A 12,501-nucleotide genomic window follows, 5' to 3' on the forward strand; every position below is an offset into this window, starting at 1 on the left:
TTCAAGAGTCTGTAAAATACGAGACTCTTACATTTTGGATGTGAGAAGAGAGTAAACTGAGTTTAATTTACAATGACGAGGCAGCTGTTTGGTGCTTTTTTTGGGGGAAGAATTTGTTAATTAAATTCAAATAAAGATAAAAAAAAAAAAATGGAACATTAAAACATGCACAATTCAGCCCGTAATAAATTAATATACATATATAATAACAATCAATTGTCCAGGGCCCGGAAAAAAAAATCCATAGATTAATTTAAAGGGTCATAAAATAATTAAGGGGAATAAAAAATAAAAAATAAAAAAAACGTAAAAATTGTGTAACGCACAACTGTCTTCAATTTTAGCTTTTTATTTTTTGTGTAAAATCCTGAACGCTTTAATCTCCTCATCCCTCAAATTACACAATCTCAAGAAAAATCTCTTTAAACTGCTCACAACTAAGGCAGCTGTGAGTACAGCTTCATTTTAAAGGGGAGGTGGAGGAGGGGGGGAGATGCTAAAAGGCTGGATATTGTTGGTCCCTATGACAGATGAGATGTTTAAATCATAAAATATTAAAGCCTTGAACACACAAAATGAAGAATAAAAACTGTCCTAGACGGAGGTGTGAAACTGCAGCTCTGCAACTGGACCTCCCATGAAATATTATTGGGTTCTTGTCTTCTTTCAAAATGAATATACAGAGGAGCCCTTCGTATTTGACCTTCTGTAGTTCCATAAGAAGCTACAGAAACACAGCACACAGCTGACGTTGTAACATCAGACCAGCTAACATTAAAGATGGCTCTGGGACAGCGAGCCGACATGCAGCATAACGAAGCTGCGAAACTAAATCGGTTAAATGCAACGAGAACCACAAGGCATTCTTTTATTTACACCCGAGTCCTTCCGACTGTAAAAGCGTCTCCCAGGAAAAAGGCACCACTCATCAGAAATGAGCACAAAACACCAAAACGCTTCAGTTCCTTCTTTTTAATGTGTTAACCTGCCATCTCATAAATCTGTTACACTTCTGAAACAAAATATAGGCAATTATACAGTATGTAAAACAAACCCATTTTTATTTTACACTATATACATAACGTATGCATTGCATTATGAAAACAAAACAAAACCCAAAAAACAAAGGTGGTATAATAGCGACAGAACAGAGGTGACCTATTGTGTTCTTATTGAAGATTGGGAGGAGACCTGGACCAAAACAGATTTTGTAAATAACTTCTAAGTGCTTATATTAAGTACAGAGAAGTTAGGAGTGCCAGAAAAGAAAAGAAAAAAACAGGCGATCCCAGGACAACTATCTTAACAGCAATTAAGTTTCATTCAGAAAATGGATTTATCTGGTACCCAAAGCATCGTCAATCAGACCCGACGCTTTCTTCTACGTTGGATTTGATCCAGGCCCAGTGGAGGTTATGAAACACCGATTTTCTTTTTAACATTTCAGCATGTTGACAACTGTTTTTTGTAATTATAGGTTAAGCTTGTGTGTGTGTGTGTGTGTGTGACGGCAGACGTTACAGAAAATATCCCACGTGAACTTTCATGATCAGTATGACACTTTACCCAAATTTACACATTTTAAATCGTGAACTTCGTGGCTTAAACTATAATGTTTGTTTGGTTTTTACCAAAGTTTTTAACCTGCATGTGGAACAAACCCAGCTGTTGACAGCAGAGTTCAACAGATTCGACATTTATCTTTACTTTGACCGTGATGTGATGTGATGTCTTCAGTTTTGTACGAGTTGTATTTCTGCCATGTTTTCCGGAACAAAGCAACAGTCTTATTTTAAGAAAAATGTGCACAGGCCATAAAAAAAAAAAATCCTTAAAGTGAATCCAAGCTCTCCACAGTTAACTAGACTGAACATTTTATTTCAAAAGGAAGAGTATGTAGGATTTAGTGAGGCTGGTGAACACACCTCACCCTCCAAGTGTGTCATACAACCTACGATGAAAAACGCAGATATGAAGGTGACAGAAACACAACGATTCTTAGTTTCAGGTGATTAAACGTGAATGAAAACAAAATCAAGAAATATTCTATCAAATTTCTGCCGATAGATCCTCTTAAATCCTACACACAGAACCTTTAAGTGACTTCACAGAGAGTTGGAATCCAGTGAGAGGATCCGTTTATGCACAAATTAATCCCACAAAAACACAGTGTAAGGGGCATTAGTGTGATTCCTGTCACTGAATGTTTGGAGGAGGGACAATGCTGTCACGTTGGTAAAGTGACATAAAAATAAAAAAAAGACTAACAGCGAAAGGAAGTTTAGTTTCACTGTAAACAGGTAAAAGAAGAAGAAGTCCAGGAGAAACCGAAAGCTGTCAGTCCCCCAACATGACAACATTTCCCTTTTATAGCCAACATCCAGCAACACATCTTATACAGAGCTGAAACTTGTGATCTACGATCCTATTTATTTCCTAACTTTACATCTAAAAGACAGAACTGTAAATGCTCCTGTCGTCTGTTGCGTCGAACAGATTTTTTTTTAACTCGGGTTGTTGCAGACTGAAAATAAAACTTTTAAATATAGAAGCAGGATGTTTTTGGCCTGGATGTCATCATCAGAATCAGGTTTTGTTCTCAAGGTTCTTTAAAAAAAAAAAGGAAAAAAAGATTTGCCATTAAGGTTAGAGTTAAAAAACAAAACAAAACAACAACCAACAACCAGAGAATCCCTGTTGGCATTGTGATAATCAGGAACCACTTCTATATCATTATATTATAGCATTTAGTGTCACATTGATTTGATGAAGTCACTCGTGTGCTTTGTTTTTGTCCGTCTTTCCTTAATTATTCATCTCGTATCTGGTTGTTTCACGTACTTATATTCACACCTGTACATTTAAGAAAAAAAAATGAAGACATGAATGAGAAATAAAACTCGTGGGGGAAAAAAAACAACAACAACAAAAAAAAACACAGCCACCTGAAAAGTCAAAACATTTCAGCTCCGGGAGATTTCAGCGTTAACAGATGGCGTCTCAGCTAAGTTCAGCCTAAACTAGTGTTAAAGTCCTCAGAAGCAACCTCGAGTGTCACAGCTTGTAAAGACTGGTAGTGTACTGCCACACGTAGACTCTCCTACACACCAAACAGTGCGCATCTACATGCATGTAGTGTGATCTCTCGTGCAGACGTCGGCCTTTAAAAGAGTCACAGCGATGGAGGCTGAAGCGTATAACGGTACAATCACTGATCACAGGGCTTACACAGAAATAAAAAAAAATCTAATAGAAAGCCAAAGTTTCGACTCCATCCGAGGGTTGGCGTCGGTACTAGATTAAAAACACAACATGGAACACGCCCACCGATATGCGAGGGAACATATCCCACAGTGGGACGCTCAAACGAGCGCCACTCAAGAGAGCAAAAAGGTTACAGGCGTTTCAACCGGACGTAAAATGAAATCACTTGTGAGCCTGAATCGACGGGATCGGATCACACCTGAAGAATAAAGGACGGTAATAAGTTACAGATGTGGAATATGTCATAATTAGGCTAATTGACGGCACATTAACTGTTGACTCCACTCTCTCTTTGTTTCTGTGTTTTTATTCGTGTTTATATTTGCGTATGGGGGGGGGGGGTTCCCCTTTTCATTTTTCAAATTGTTCCTCGTACTTAAACTTAATGTTTTTGTGACTTAAACACCGTCGTGCAGGACTTTTACATATAAATAAATGTCTGTCACACTTGAGATCCTGACGAATTAGTTCACACAAGGCTGATTAGACCCGTCACCGCCGGAGAAATCTCTTTGCATTTCACATGAACAAGAGTTTTCAAATGTGGTCGGGCTGAACTCCCAATTCTTCCAATTTAGCCGTATGCAAACTTGAAAGGGGATAAAGTATCTAAATCGTGCTCGCGCTTCGAGACTTTCCAGATGTCATCGCACCGAATGGATCAAATTCAGATTCTGAGCCTGTGACAGAAGCATGTGCTGTTTATTGTAATTCCTCTCGCTGGCCGAAGGGGGCGACAAAACGTTCCACGCTGCGGTTTAAATTTCATATTTAACATATTTGGCCAACAGCCAAATACAGTATATCCCAGGCCCACTGGATAAATCTAAATCATTTTTATTTCTGTGTAAAATCCAGCTTTTATCCCGTCTTCGAATATCTGTTGACGCTCTTTTCGAGCTGCCTCGGCCAGAAACACGACTGTCACCTGTTAAAGACCAGATCTGTACACGATGCACTCGTATGTGCATATTCTATGTCTACGAACACACACATACACACGCACACACGCACGCACACACACGCAGTGCATACACACAAGGTCATATATTATAATGACATCACATTTGTTTATGAAATACATTTTTCTCTGTGCAAATTATTAACACCAGTGGTTCGATAAAATTAAAAAATAGCATTAAAGACCAAACAAAGATTTCTGATTAAAACGGCGTTAAAAAAAAAAAAAAAATAATAATATGAAAAGGATGACATCAAATGAACACAACTCCGCTGCCCTGACGACGGTTGCTATGGTGCAAACGAGCAGGAAGTTACGATGGCTGTCACATGCAGAATGAAAATGACCAATCACGTGTCGCTTCCTGTGTTCGCTCAGTTGGATCCTGAGCGCTACACCTTTACAAGAGTAATATCAGATTACTAAAGCTGTCTACCTGAGGAGACTGCCGGGGTCTTGGCTTCCTGACCCTCGTCACATGATCAAGGAACGAGGAAGTGAATGAACTGTCCCATCACTCCTCCGCGCCCGTTCGTCTCTCGTTTTGTCTCCACAGTTGTACGTCGCAACTATACACACGCCTATCTACACGACCAGTCCTTTTAGTGTTCGTCTCTGTCAAAAAAATACTACATTTATATTTACAACAATTAAATAGAGGTCAATTAAGCACTTGTGTGGTGTGGTGGTGACGGGTACTGGAATCTGATTGCTAGCGAAAGTGGCGAAGCTTTTTTTTTTAGTCTGTTTTCTCTTTTTTTATCCTTTAAAAAAAAAAAAAAAACAAGAAGAAAAAAAACAAAGACAACAAATAGAACAGGAAAAGCCATCCTGGTTGTTAAAGTTACATCATGTCACAATAAATAAAGGGGTAGTGAGGAAAAAAAAAAAAAAAAAAAAAAAAGAGGGCGGAGAGAGAGAAGAAAGGAAAGAAGAAGGAGGAGACCGAGGAAAGGACGATAATGAGAGAAGGGCCGTTTTTCTGTGCAAGATGGCCCTTCTGTGAAGCTTCTAGCGCGAGTAGCAGTAGCAGTAGTAGCAGTAAGTATGTGTAGAACTAGTAAGTAGAAGTACTGATGAAGTCAGATGGCGTGCTGGATGCCTGTTTTTGCGGTACGTATGGAGGGGAAGGCAGGAGGATGGTATCAGGAGAGATTCTGAGTTGAAGTCGCTCTTGTAAGGTGCAGAGAAAAGATTCCCCGGCTGTTTCGAACCCGAAACTGGCCTCGGCTCAGCGGTTTAAGACCCCTCGTCCGTTCAAAAAAAGAAAGAAAAGAAAACGGGCCCGTGACCGGCTGCTCGGACGCGACACGCCTCGCTGATAGGCACAAAAAACACTCGCGGTGCCTTCTGCAACCCGACGTGTGCACCCGTTGAACTGCTCATCTCACCGGGTCCCGCTGCCAGCAGGCCAGGGGAGGGGAGGGGGAGAGGTGAAGGCTAGGGGGGGGGGTTAAGCGGTGGTGGTGGTGGTGGTGGTGGCCGGGGGGGAGGGGGGTATCGGGATGAGTGTCTCTATCTGTTGATTACGCCCTTGCCTACAATAAATGTTGGGGGTGTTTTAGAGAGTGTGTTTATGTGCGTAGATGTTGGTGTGTGTGTGTGTGTGTGTGTGTGTGTGTGTGTGTGTGTGTGTGTGTGTGTGTGTGTGTGTGTGTGTGTGTGTGTGTGTGTGTGTGTGTGTGTGTGTGTGTGTGTGTGTGTGCGTGTGCGTCTCAGTAGCTGTTTTCGTGGCCTGCCAGGATGTAGAGGTTGCTGTGGGCCGTGGGGTTGTCTGTAGGCCGGCTCTCCAGCACCACCACCCTGTAACACAAAACACACACAATATTCAGTTTAGTTCCAAGGGAAGGCAACACACCATGAATCAAGAATTTAAGTTTGCCTTTCAATCTCAGATAGCAGAACAGCCCAGCCAGATTTTCAGCATGTTATTAGTTTTCTGAAAAAAATACATCAAATATTGAGTAAAATAAAGAATCAGTAAAGACCCAAGATTCACGGTAGCAGTATATGCAGATAGCCAGCGACCCACACAGGATATGATACGATTCATGTAAAAGCCCTGTTATTTCGGGGGGGGGGGGGAAAGAAAGACAGCGACGAGGTACGACCCGCTCTGACATAAAATGTACTCCGTTTACCTCGAGGTAAAAGATGTTAATACTCTTCGAGAAGGACCCAAAGATTCACACGTCATAACTTACACGGCATCAGCTTCACAATAAAGACACCAAAATCATCCAGTGCACTGAAAATAAGTTTTTGGTATTTCAATCGAACTCTGACACAAAGCTGACAGAATTTGAAGCATTTTGACATCCCATGTTTGACCTTTCTAAATACTGATAATATTCTGCTATCAGTGATCAGACCAGACACGGATGATTTTGGTATCTATGCTCTCATGGTTTACCGTGTAAAATCTCCCATAAAAACTTTGCTGTACTTCCTCAAGCACACCCTTTTACTTCCCTTCCCTCTTAAAGATCAATAATATCTGGCATCAAGCAGGCTTCCAGAGTCCCGACAGAAAGAGGCGGAGTTTCAGGCTGGTTCAGTGGCCAGTGAGCAGCGGGAGTACCTGGGCAGAGTGAGGCCTCTGTCCTCTGGATCTCTGCAGTCAGCGCGTCTTCAGTGATAAGACATCAGAGAGGATGTTAACAGACATCTAAGTGTGTGCCTGTGCCTGTGAAATGAGTATGAAATGAAGGACGTGTGCACGTGTTGCGTTTCTCACCTGTCTGATCCCAGTAGTCTGAAGATGCGTGTGCTGTCAGAGATCTCCTGAGTGATCTGATGCACGAGAAGAATCACAAGCGTAAATGCAGGACGATTTGGGTAAGTCCTGAAATCCTGACGCGAGATCTCCGATGATATTTGAGCTACACATTCACGATAAAATGTCTCTGGCAACAGCGATTATTAAAACATCAAATTTTCTTATGCTGGCCAATATCTGCAGGTGGCGTTTAATAGACGGCATGTGCAATCTTGTGGAAGCTCAGACCATAAAAAAATCCAGAGTTATAACGCGCAAGGGGCTGCGTTGGTGGAGGTGTGTTGTTCTGGGTTGCTATGAGACACGAGAAACATCCAGCAGGAGTAACAGAACCAGATGTCTGTGGGCTTATCACATGGCCAGACACCGTAAAATGATTTGTTTAGGAAGTTTAACAAAAGGTACACTTTCTAAATGTGTACATACGCATCGAGTCAAGCCTTACGAGCGACTGCAGTTTGTGACCATAAAACAAACAGAGGCTGTTATACCTTCATAAGGTCAGACTGATTGGTGGTCAAAACGGTGGCAGGGAATTACGCAGGTCCGAAAAATCGAGCAAACCCACATCATGCTCTTTTGATTCACTTTCATTTTAGGACGTTAAGAGCAACGAGAGTAGTGACCAAAATCCTGTTATAGTCTGAGAATAAGCAGCATCCTGCTGCGATGCCTGGAAGTGAACCGTATTACACGGGGAAGAGTGCAGTATGAATCTCACCTCGTTGGTCTTGAAACTCCGTCCCTGCATGCCGTGCCTCCAGAAGGCCAGTACACTGTCTTGGAGGCAAACTGGGAAAAAAAAAAAAAAAAAACACAAACAAAAAAAAAACAAGGAGAAACAAGGATTACTGCTTATTGATGGATTACTTCACCACCGGAGGATATTCATGTCAGTTCAAGTTCCCTTGACTAAAAGAGGTATCAGACTTTCTGTCTCCATATTTACGTCATAAGTCATATTTTTCTGATGTTAAGATATTGTTTAAGTTTGGCCTCTTTTTTTTTTAATATTCTACCTATGGATTCGATCTGGAAGTTGAAGGTGAGCTCGGCTGACAACTTCCTGCTGGATTTCAACCGGCCCTGGAGGTTCACTATCTTTATACACCCTGTGCAAAGAGATGGAGAAGAAAAGAGCGTAAAACTTGCAAAAAACGTCACAATTCTGACCCGAATCGTTGAAGCTACACAATGCAAATGCTCAGATGATTAAAAAAAATAAATAAAAATGTACGAGTTACTCACTGTCGAGGCAGACTAGGATAGTGTCTCTCTCTAGCTGAGTGACATGGATCACACACGTCTGTGGTGTGTCTGCAGGGAGGAGGATGAAGGCGTTAGAAGGTGATCGTGGCCTCCGTGCTGTAACCACTGACATAACAGATCCAGCCACAGTGCTCTCACCTGCTTCTGTGAACCAGGAGGAGGTAGAGTTGGGGTTGACGGTGCCGAACCGGACCACCTGGTTGAGTTCGGTTCCTTTACTGACCGCCACACAGATCAGAGGGTAGGTCTGCTCCGGGACCACCAACATCTCGAAGACCTCCAACGGACACGGCAACGGGAAGTCGATGTTCTGTCGAGTCGATGAAGAGAAGGCAGGTGAGAAAGAAACGCAATAGAAGTTAAGTGTTACGACATTACGACGGTGATACATTGTAGGTGGACATTTTTTAATAGCGTAACATTAAAAAAAAAAAAAAAAAAAAAAAAAAATGAAGCCCCAAATTCTTAAAAAAAAAAAAAAAAAAAAAAATCTAAATTTTCATTCTTAGAAAAATTACCCACCCTTATGAAAAACATTTGTTGCATTATTTTATTTTGTGTATTGGACTTTAGTAATAAAATGAGCTAAAAAAAAAAAAAAAAGGAGCGTAAATACATATGAGGAGTTTTGAGGAGGGCAAAAGTGACCTTGATGAGCATGAACTTCTGCATGGACTCCACCCACTCCAACAGCATGACGCTGGACTGGAAGGCTCCACACAGGTACTTATGGCCTGTGTACGGGTTACGAACTGCACAAAAACAACAAGTTATTAGTAACTTTGAATTCTGTCTGTTGCCGTTTGTGGACATTAAACTCAATATTCCTCTGCAAATGTCTGTATGTTTTTGTTGTTTCACCGTGTTGCCAAACATTCTCATTTCAAGTCCTTAGATAGGATATTACAAACTACATCATGCAATTGATCTATTCTTTTTATGTTGCTTATTGTAACAGGCAAAATTTCAGCACAGTTTGACAGTGAGTCTTGACCTTGAGGTACTACAGAGCCACATTATAAGCGGTACCACTAGTCACAAAAAATATGAAATCATCCTTTACAGAAACTCACCTACGCAGCACTTTTGGCACCCTTTCGTGTCTGGAATTTTATTAGACACAGCAAACTTCCTGTAACCAGACAAACAAAGAAATCTCTTAAGTTAAAAAGATGATTTAAATATAAATTGAAATGCATGTTTTGTTTTGTTGTGAAATGATGTCCATTTCAGTGATTTGAGTCAGGTGAGTAAATATGAGTGCAGCATTCAAATTCATTGGATCAGATAACTGACATAAAAGGATGCCCTGTAAGAGATTGTAAATAATTGATAGGTTTGACTTCCTGGTTGCACAGTTACCTGGGAATCATCTTATCGGGCAGCTTGTGTGTGGGAATGGCTACTGGTAACTTCTGTAACTGTCGGGCCTGTTCAAACAGACCGCTCAGACTATGAGAGTACAGCTGGGAGGCTTTTCCTGGAAGAGAACAGAACAGAACACAATAAAGAGGGACATAAGACATAAGAGACGTCAAACAAACGTCATGTACAGGATGCTTTAAATCTGTTGTGAGACTAGAACAATCGATTTAATAAATCGAAAGTCCACAATCAAGAATAATTTCAGGTCGAGAGGAGAAAAAGAGCAAATAATGCGGTAGTCAACTATAAAATAACGCTGTCAGACAGATGTTCTTCTAACTCACCAGATATAGAAAGAAGACAGCTGTTCATGACATATAGCCAGGTACACCGCCGAGGGAACAGCTGCACACAGATACACGGGAAGGAGAGAAGAAATATGAAGCAACTGAGCACCAAGGTGGAACACAATTAGTTCAAATAATATGTCTCTTTTTCAAAGACCAAAAACTACGTGGATAATCACAGTTGTTTGCTAATACAGTCAACAATAAAGAATTAACGTTGGACAACAGGGATATACACTCACATATTACCTATCACATCAATTTCTTTTGTATTTTAATGACTATTAGAATATTAAAAAATCATGACCCATAATTACAGGACAATATCATTATTTTGGAATTTGTTACATTTAACAATAATAATGTATGAACCGAAATAATCATACTCTCAAAAGAAATATGCTACTATTATCGTAAAATGCATGCTCTCCAGTCTCACCTGTTCCATTGTCGTCTCATGCAGCTCATTTAGGTTTAATGTGTAGATTCCCTCTTCAGCTCCGAATATCAAATATTGGTCTGAAACGCACAAACATTTCACCGATTATTAGCAGCAGCTCGTATTAGACAACCTTAAAAGTGTTAACTTCAGGAGTTGATCTTCAACACGGTGTCCGTTTGATTACCTCTGGTGTCCGGGTTGATCCATGAAGTGGCGCAGTGGATCTTCAGAGGACAGCCGTTGAACACCTTGGAGAAACAAGCACCCATCTGCGAACGGGAGGAAGACACGAAAGAGGATTGACATCTTCATTCAAAGGATTGTGATGCTCTAGTGTGACAGTGAATTGAGGTTTTAATGCTCCGAGTGGTACATATTTGTTTTGTTAAATAAAACAAAGATTTTCAAATTAAGAGAGACAAAAAGAGACCGATACTTACATGGACTTTGGGTGTTGGCGGGAGACCATTACTGATTGGCATCTAAGGCAAAAATAGACGCATTAAAAAAAAAAAAAAAAATGCCTTGCTAAAAACAAACCATTAGGTGTTTGGTATTTGACAAGCAGGGAACAATAAATCTGAAGTTAAAACATAATGTTGAAGTTTTTGTTACGAGAAGGGACCTGAATCCCATTCCTCCTTTACTAAATGCAATCGGATCAATGGGAGCCGCCAGTGCATTGAATGCCTGGCCTTTCTCTTGTTCAATAAAAGCATATTTTTTTGGAAAGCATCTGAGGTAGAATGAGCACTCTGGATCTTCCTCAAAGAACCTCTGTTGGTCCTTCAACCGCTGCTGTCTGCTTACCGGAACATCCTTCTTGTCTTTCCGTACGGGGACACTAGGGGGCATGGTAGACTGCCTCTCTGCTGGACTGTCCCTCTCACCATTGTGGGGAGAGTTCAGCCCATTACCTACAACAACACAAACACATCTCAGTGTGTGGGAGTGAAAGAAACCAAGTGTGTGTGTGTGTGTGTGTGTGTGTGTGTGTGTGTGTGTGTGTGTGTGTGTGTGTGTGTGTGTGTGTGTGTGTGTGTGTGTGTGTGTGTGTGTGTGTGTGTGTGTGCTTGTGCAGCTGAGGTGAGTGAATGTAAACAGATACTGACCTCACTACAGAGTACATTGCACGCACAGCCCACTCACACTGACACATTCTCATAAACATTGTTGGTATTAATGAGAACAATCTAATCTGCAGGACTGAAGACAGAGAAGAGTTAAAACTAAAACAGTTTAAAAAAATAATAATATTTTTTTTAAAAAAATTAAAAAAAAAGAACCCTACAGGAGCATAGAGGAAGGGAAGGAGGGAGGGAGCAGGCTAGTAGGAAGAATACAGAGGATCAAATATAGTCGTGAGTGAAGGAAGATGTGAATACACCATACACCAGTGATCAGTTAAGACTGCTCAGTTTGTCTCCTTTTCCCTTCTGGCAAGAAACCAGTAAATATGTATGCGCTATACTAAAAATTTTAAGTTGCCTGATAATTAAGGAAGGTAAAATGGTAACATTACATTTTTTTTTTTTTTTTAAATAGCTGGTCTTTGTTAGCCTGGCTCCGTCCAACTGTTGCTCAGAGCTTCAGTCTCTGCTGAATGTCACATTAAGGTTTGCTCAGCAACTCTGAAGGACGGCTAATTGCTGTGACGTTGAAGTAGTTCCATGATGCAGCGACAGGAAACAATCCCGTATATATTCATATATTTGGGTCTACCAGCTTTTATCTCTGTAGCGATGGACGAAAACAATTCCCATCATGACTAGGAGTGCAACTCCACCAGAGCCTGTCTGCTAAACACTCAAAAGAATGATTCCAGGTTGACTGTGTATGTCTACTCTTGATTTTACATCCCTTTACCACTCAACTACAATTAGCCATATTTCCAAATTCCAAACACCGGTTAACATCTCCAGAAACTTCCACCATTTAAAGTGAATGTAATTCATTACTGTGAAGACTTCCAAAGCACAACCTTGGCAATAGAGTCAAAAACAGCTTCACCAAACTGATAAACCAAAGTAACATATATCTGCCAATTATACAGTCCTAGGACTAAAGTAATACA

General features: G+C 40.8%; 1 protein-coding gene across 8 annotated transcripts in view; it reads right to left on the reverse strand.

Annotated features, from left to right (window-relative positions):
* Nucleotides 1-5,695: 5,695 nt before the first annotated feature.
* The window catches only part of LOC138628919 (mitogen-activated protein kinase kinase kinase kinase 3-like), a 38,880-nt gene continuing 32,074 nt past the window's right edge, over nucleotides 5,696-12,501 (reverse strand). For 5 of the 8 annotated variants that reach the window (XM_069712297.1, XM_069712298.1, XM_069712300.1 and 2 more), the window contains 15 exons: nucleotides 11,238-11,344; nucleotides 10,868-10,909; nucleotides 10,612-10,696; nucleotides 10,425-10,504; nucleotides 9,983-10,043; nucleotides 9,636-9,753; nucleotides 9,347-9,405; nucleotides 8,922-9,025; nucleotides 8,412-8,583; nucleotides 8,253-8,321; nucleotides 8,024-8,116; nucleotides 7,726-7,796; nucleotides 6,963-7,018; nucleotides 6,807-6,854; nucleotides 5,696-6,028 (listed from right to left, as the gene is read on the reverse strand). In XM_069712297.1, coding sequence (XP_069568398.1) covers nucleotides 5,941-6,028; nucleotides 6,807-6,854; nucleotides 6,963-7,018; nucleotides 7,726-7,796; nucleotides 8,024-8,116; nucleotides 8,253-8,321; nucleotides 8,412-8,583; nucleotides 8,922-9,025; nucleotides 9,347-9,405; nucleotides 9,636-9,753; nucleotides 9,983-10,043; nucleotides 10,425-10,504; nucleotides 10,612-10,696; nucleotides 10,868-10,909; nucleotides 11,238-11,344 — 1,253 coding nt within the window. In that variant the 3' untranslated portion in view covers nucleotides 5,696-5,940. The remainder of the gene's footprint in view (nucleotides 6,029-6,806; nucleotides 6,855-6,962; nucleotides 7,019-7,725; nucleotides 7,797-8,023; nucleotides 8,117-8,252; nucleotides 8,322-8,411; nucleotides 8,584-8,921; nucleotides 9,026-9,346; nucleotides 9,406-9,635; nucleotides 9,754-9,982; nucleotides 10,044-10,424; nucleotides 10,505-10,611; nucleotides 10,697-10,867; nucleotides 10,910-11,237; nucleotides 11,345-12,501) is intronic. The other 3 variants (XM_069712303.1, XM_069712301.1, XM_069712296.1) reach the window with 1 other exon arrangement.

Source organism: Brachyistius frenatus, unplaced genomic scaffold (genome assembly GCF_029030835.1).
Source record: "Brachyistius frenatus isolate BFR_SWC_R1_liver_20210118 unplaced genomic scaffold, ASM2903083v1 Contig_108, whole genome shotgun sequence".
NCBI lineage: Eukaryota > Metazoa > Chordata > Actinopteri > Embiotocidae > Brachyistius > Brachyistius frenatus.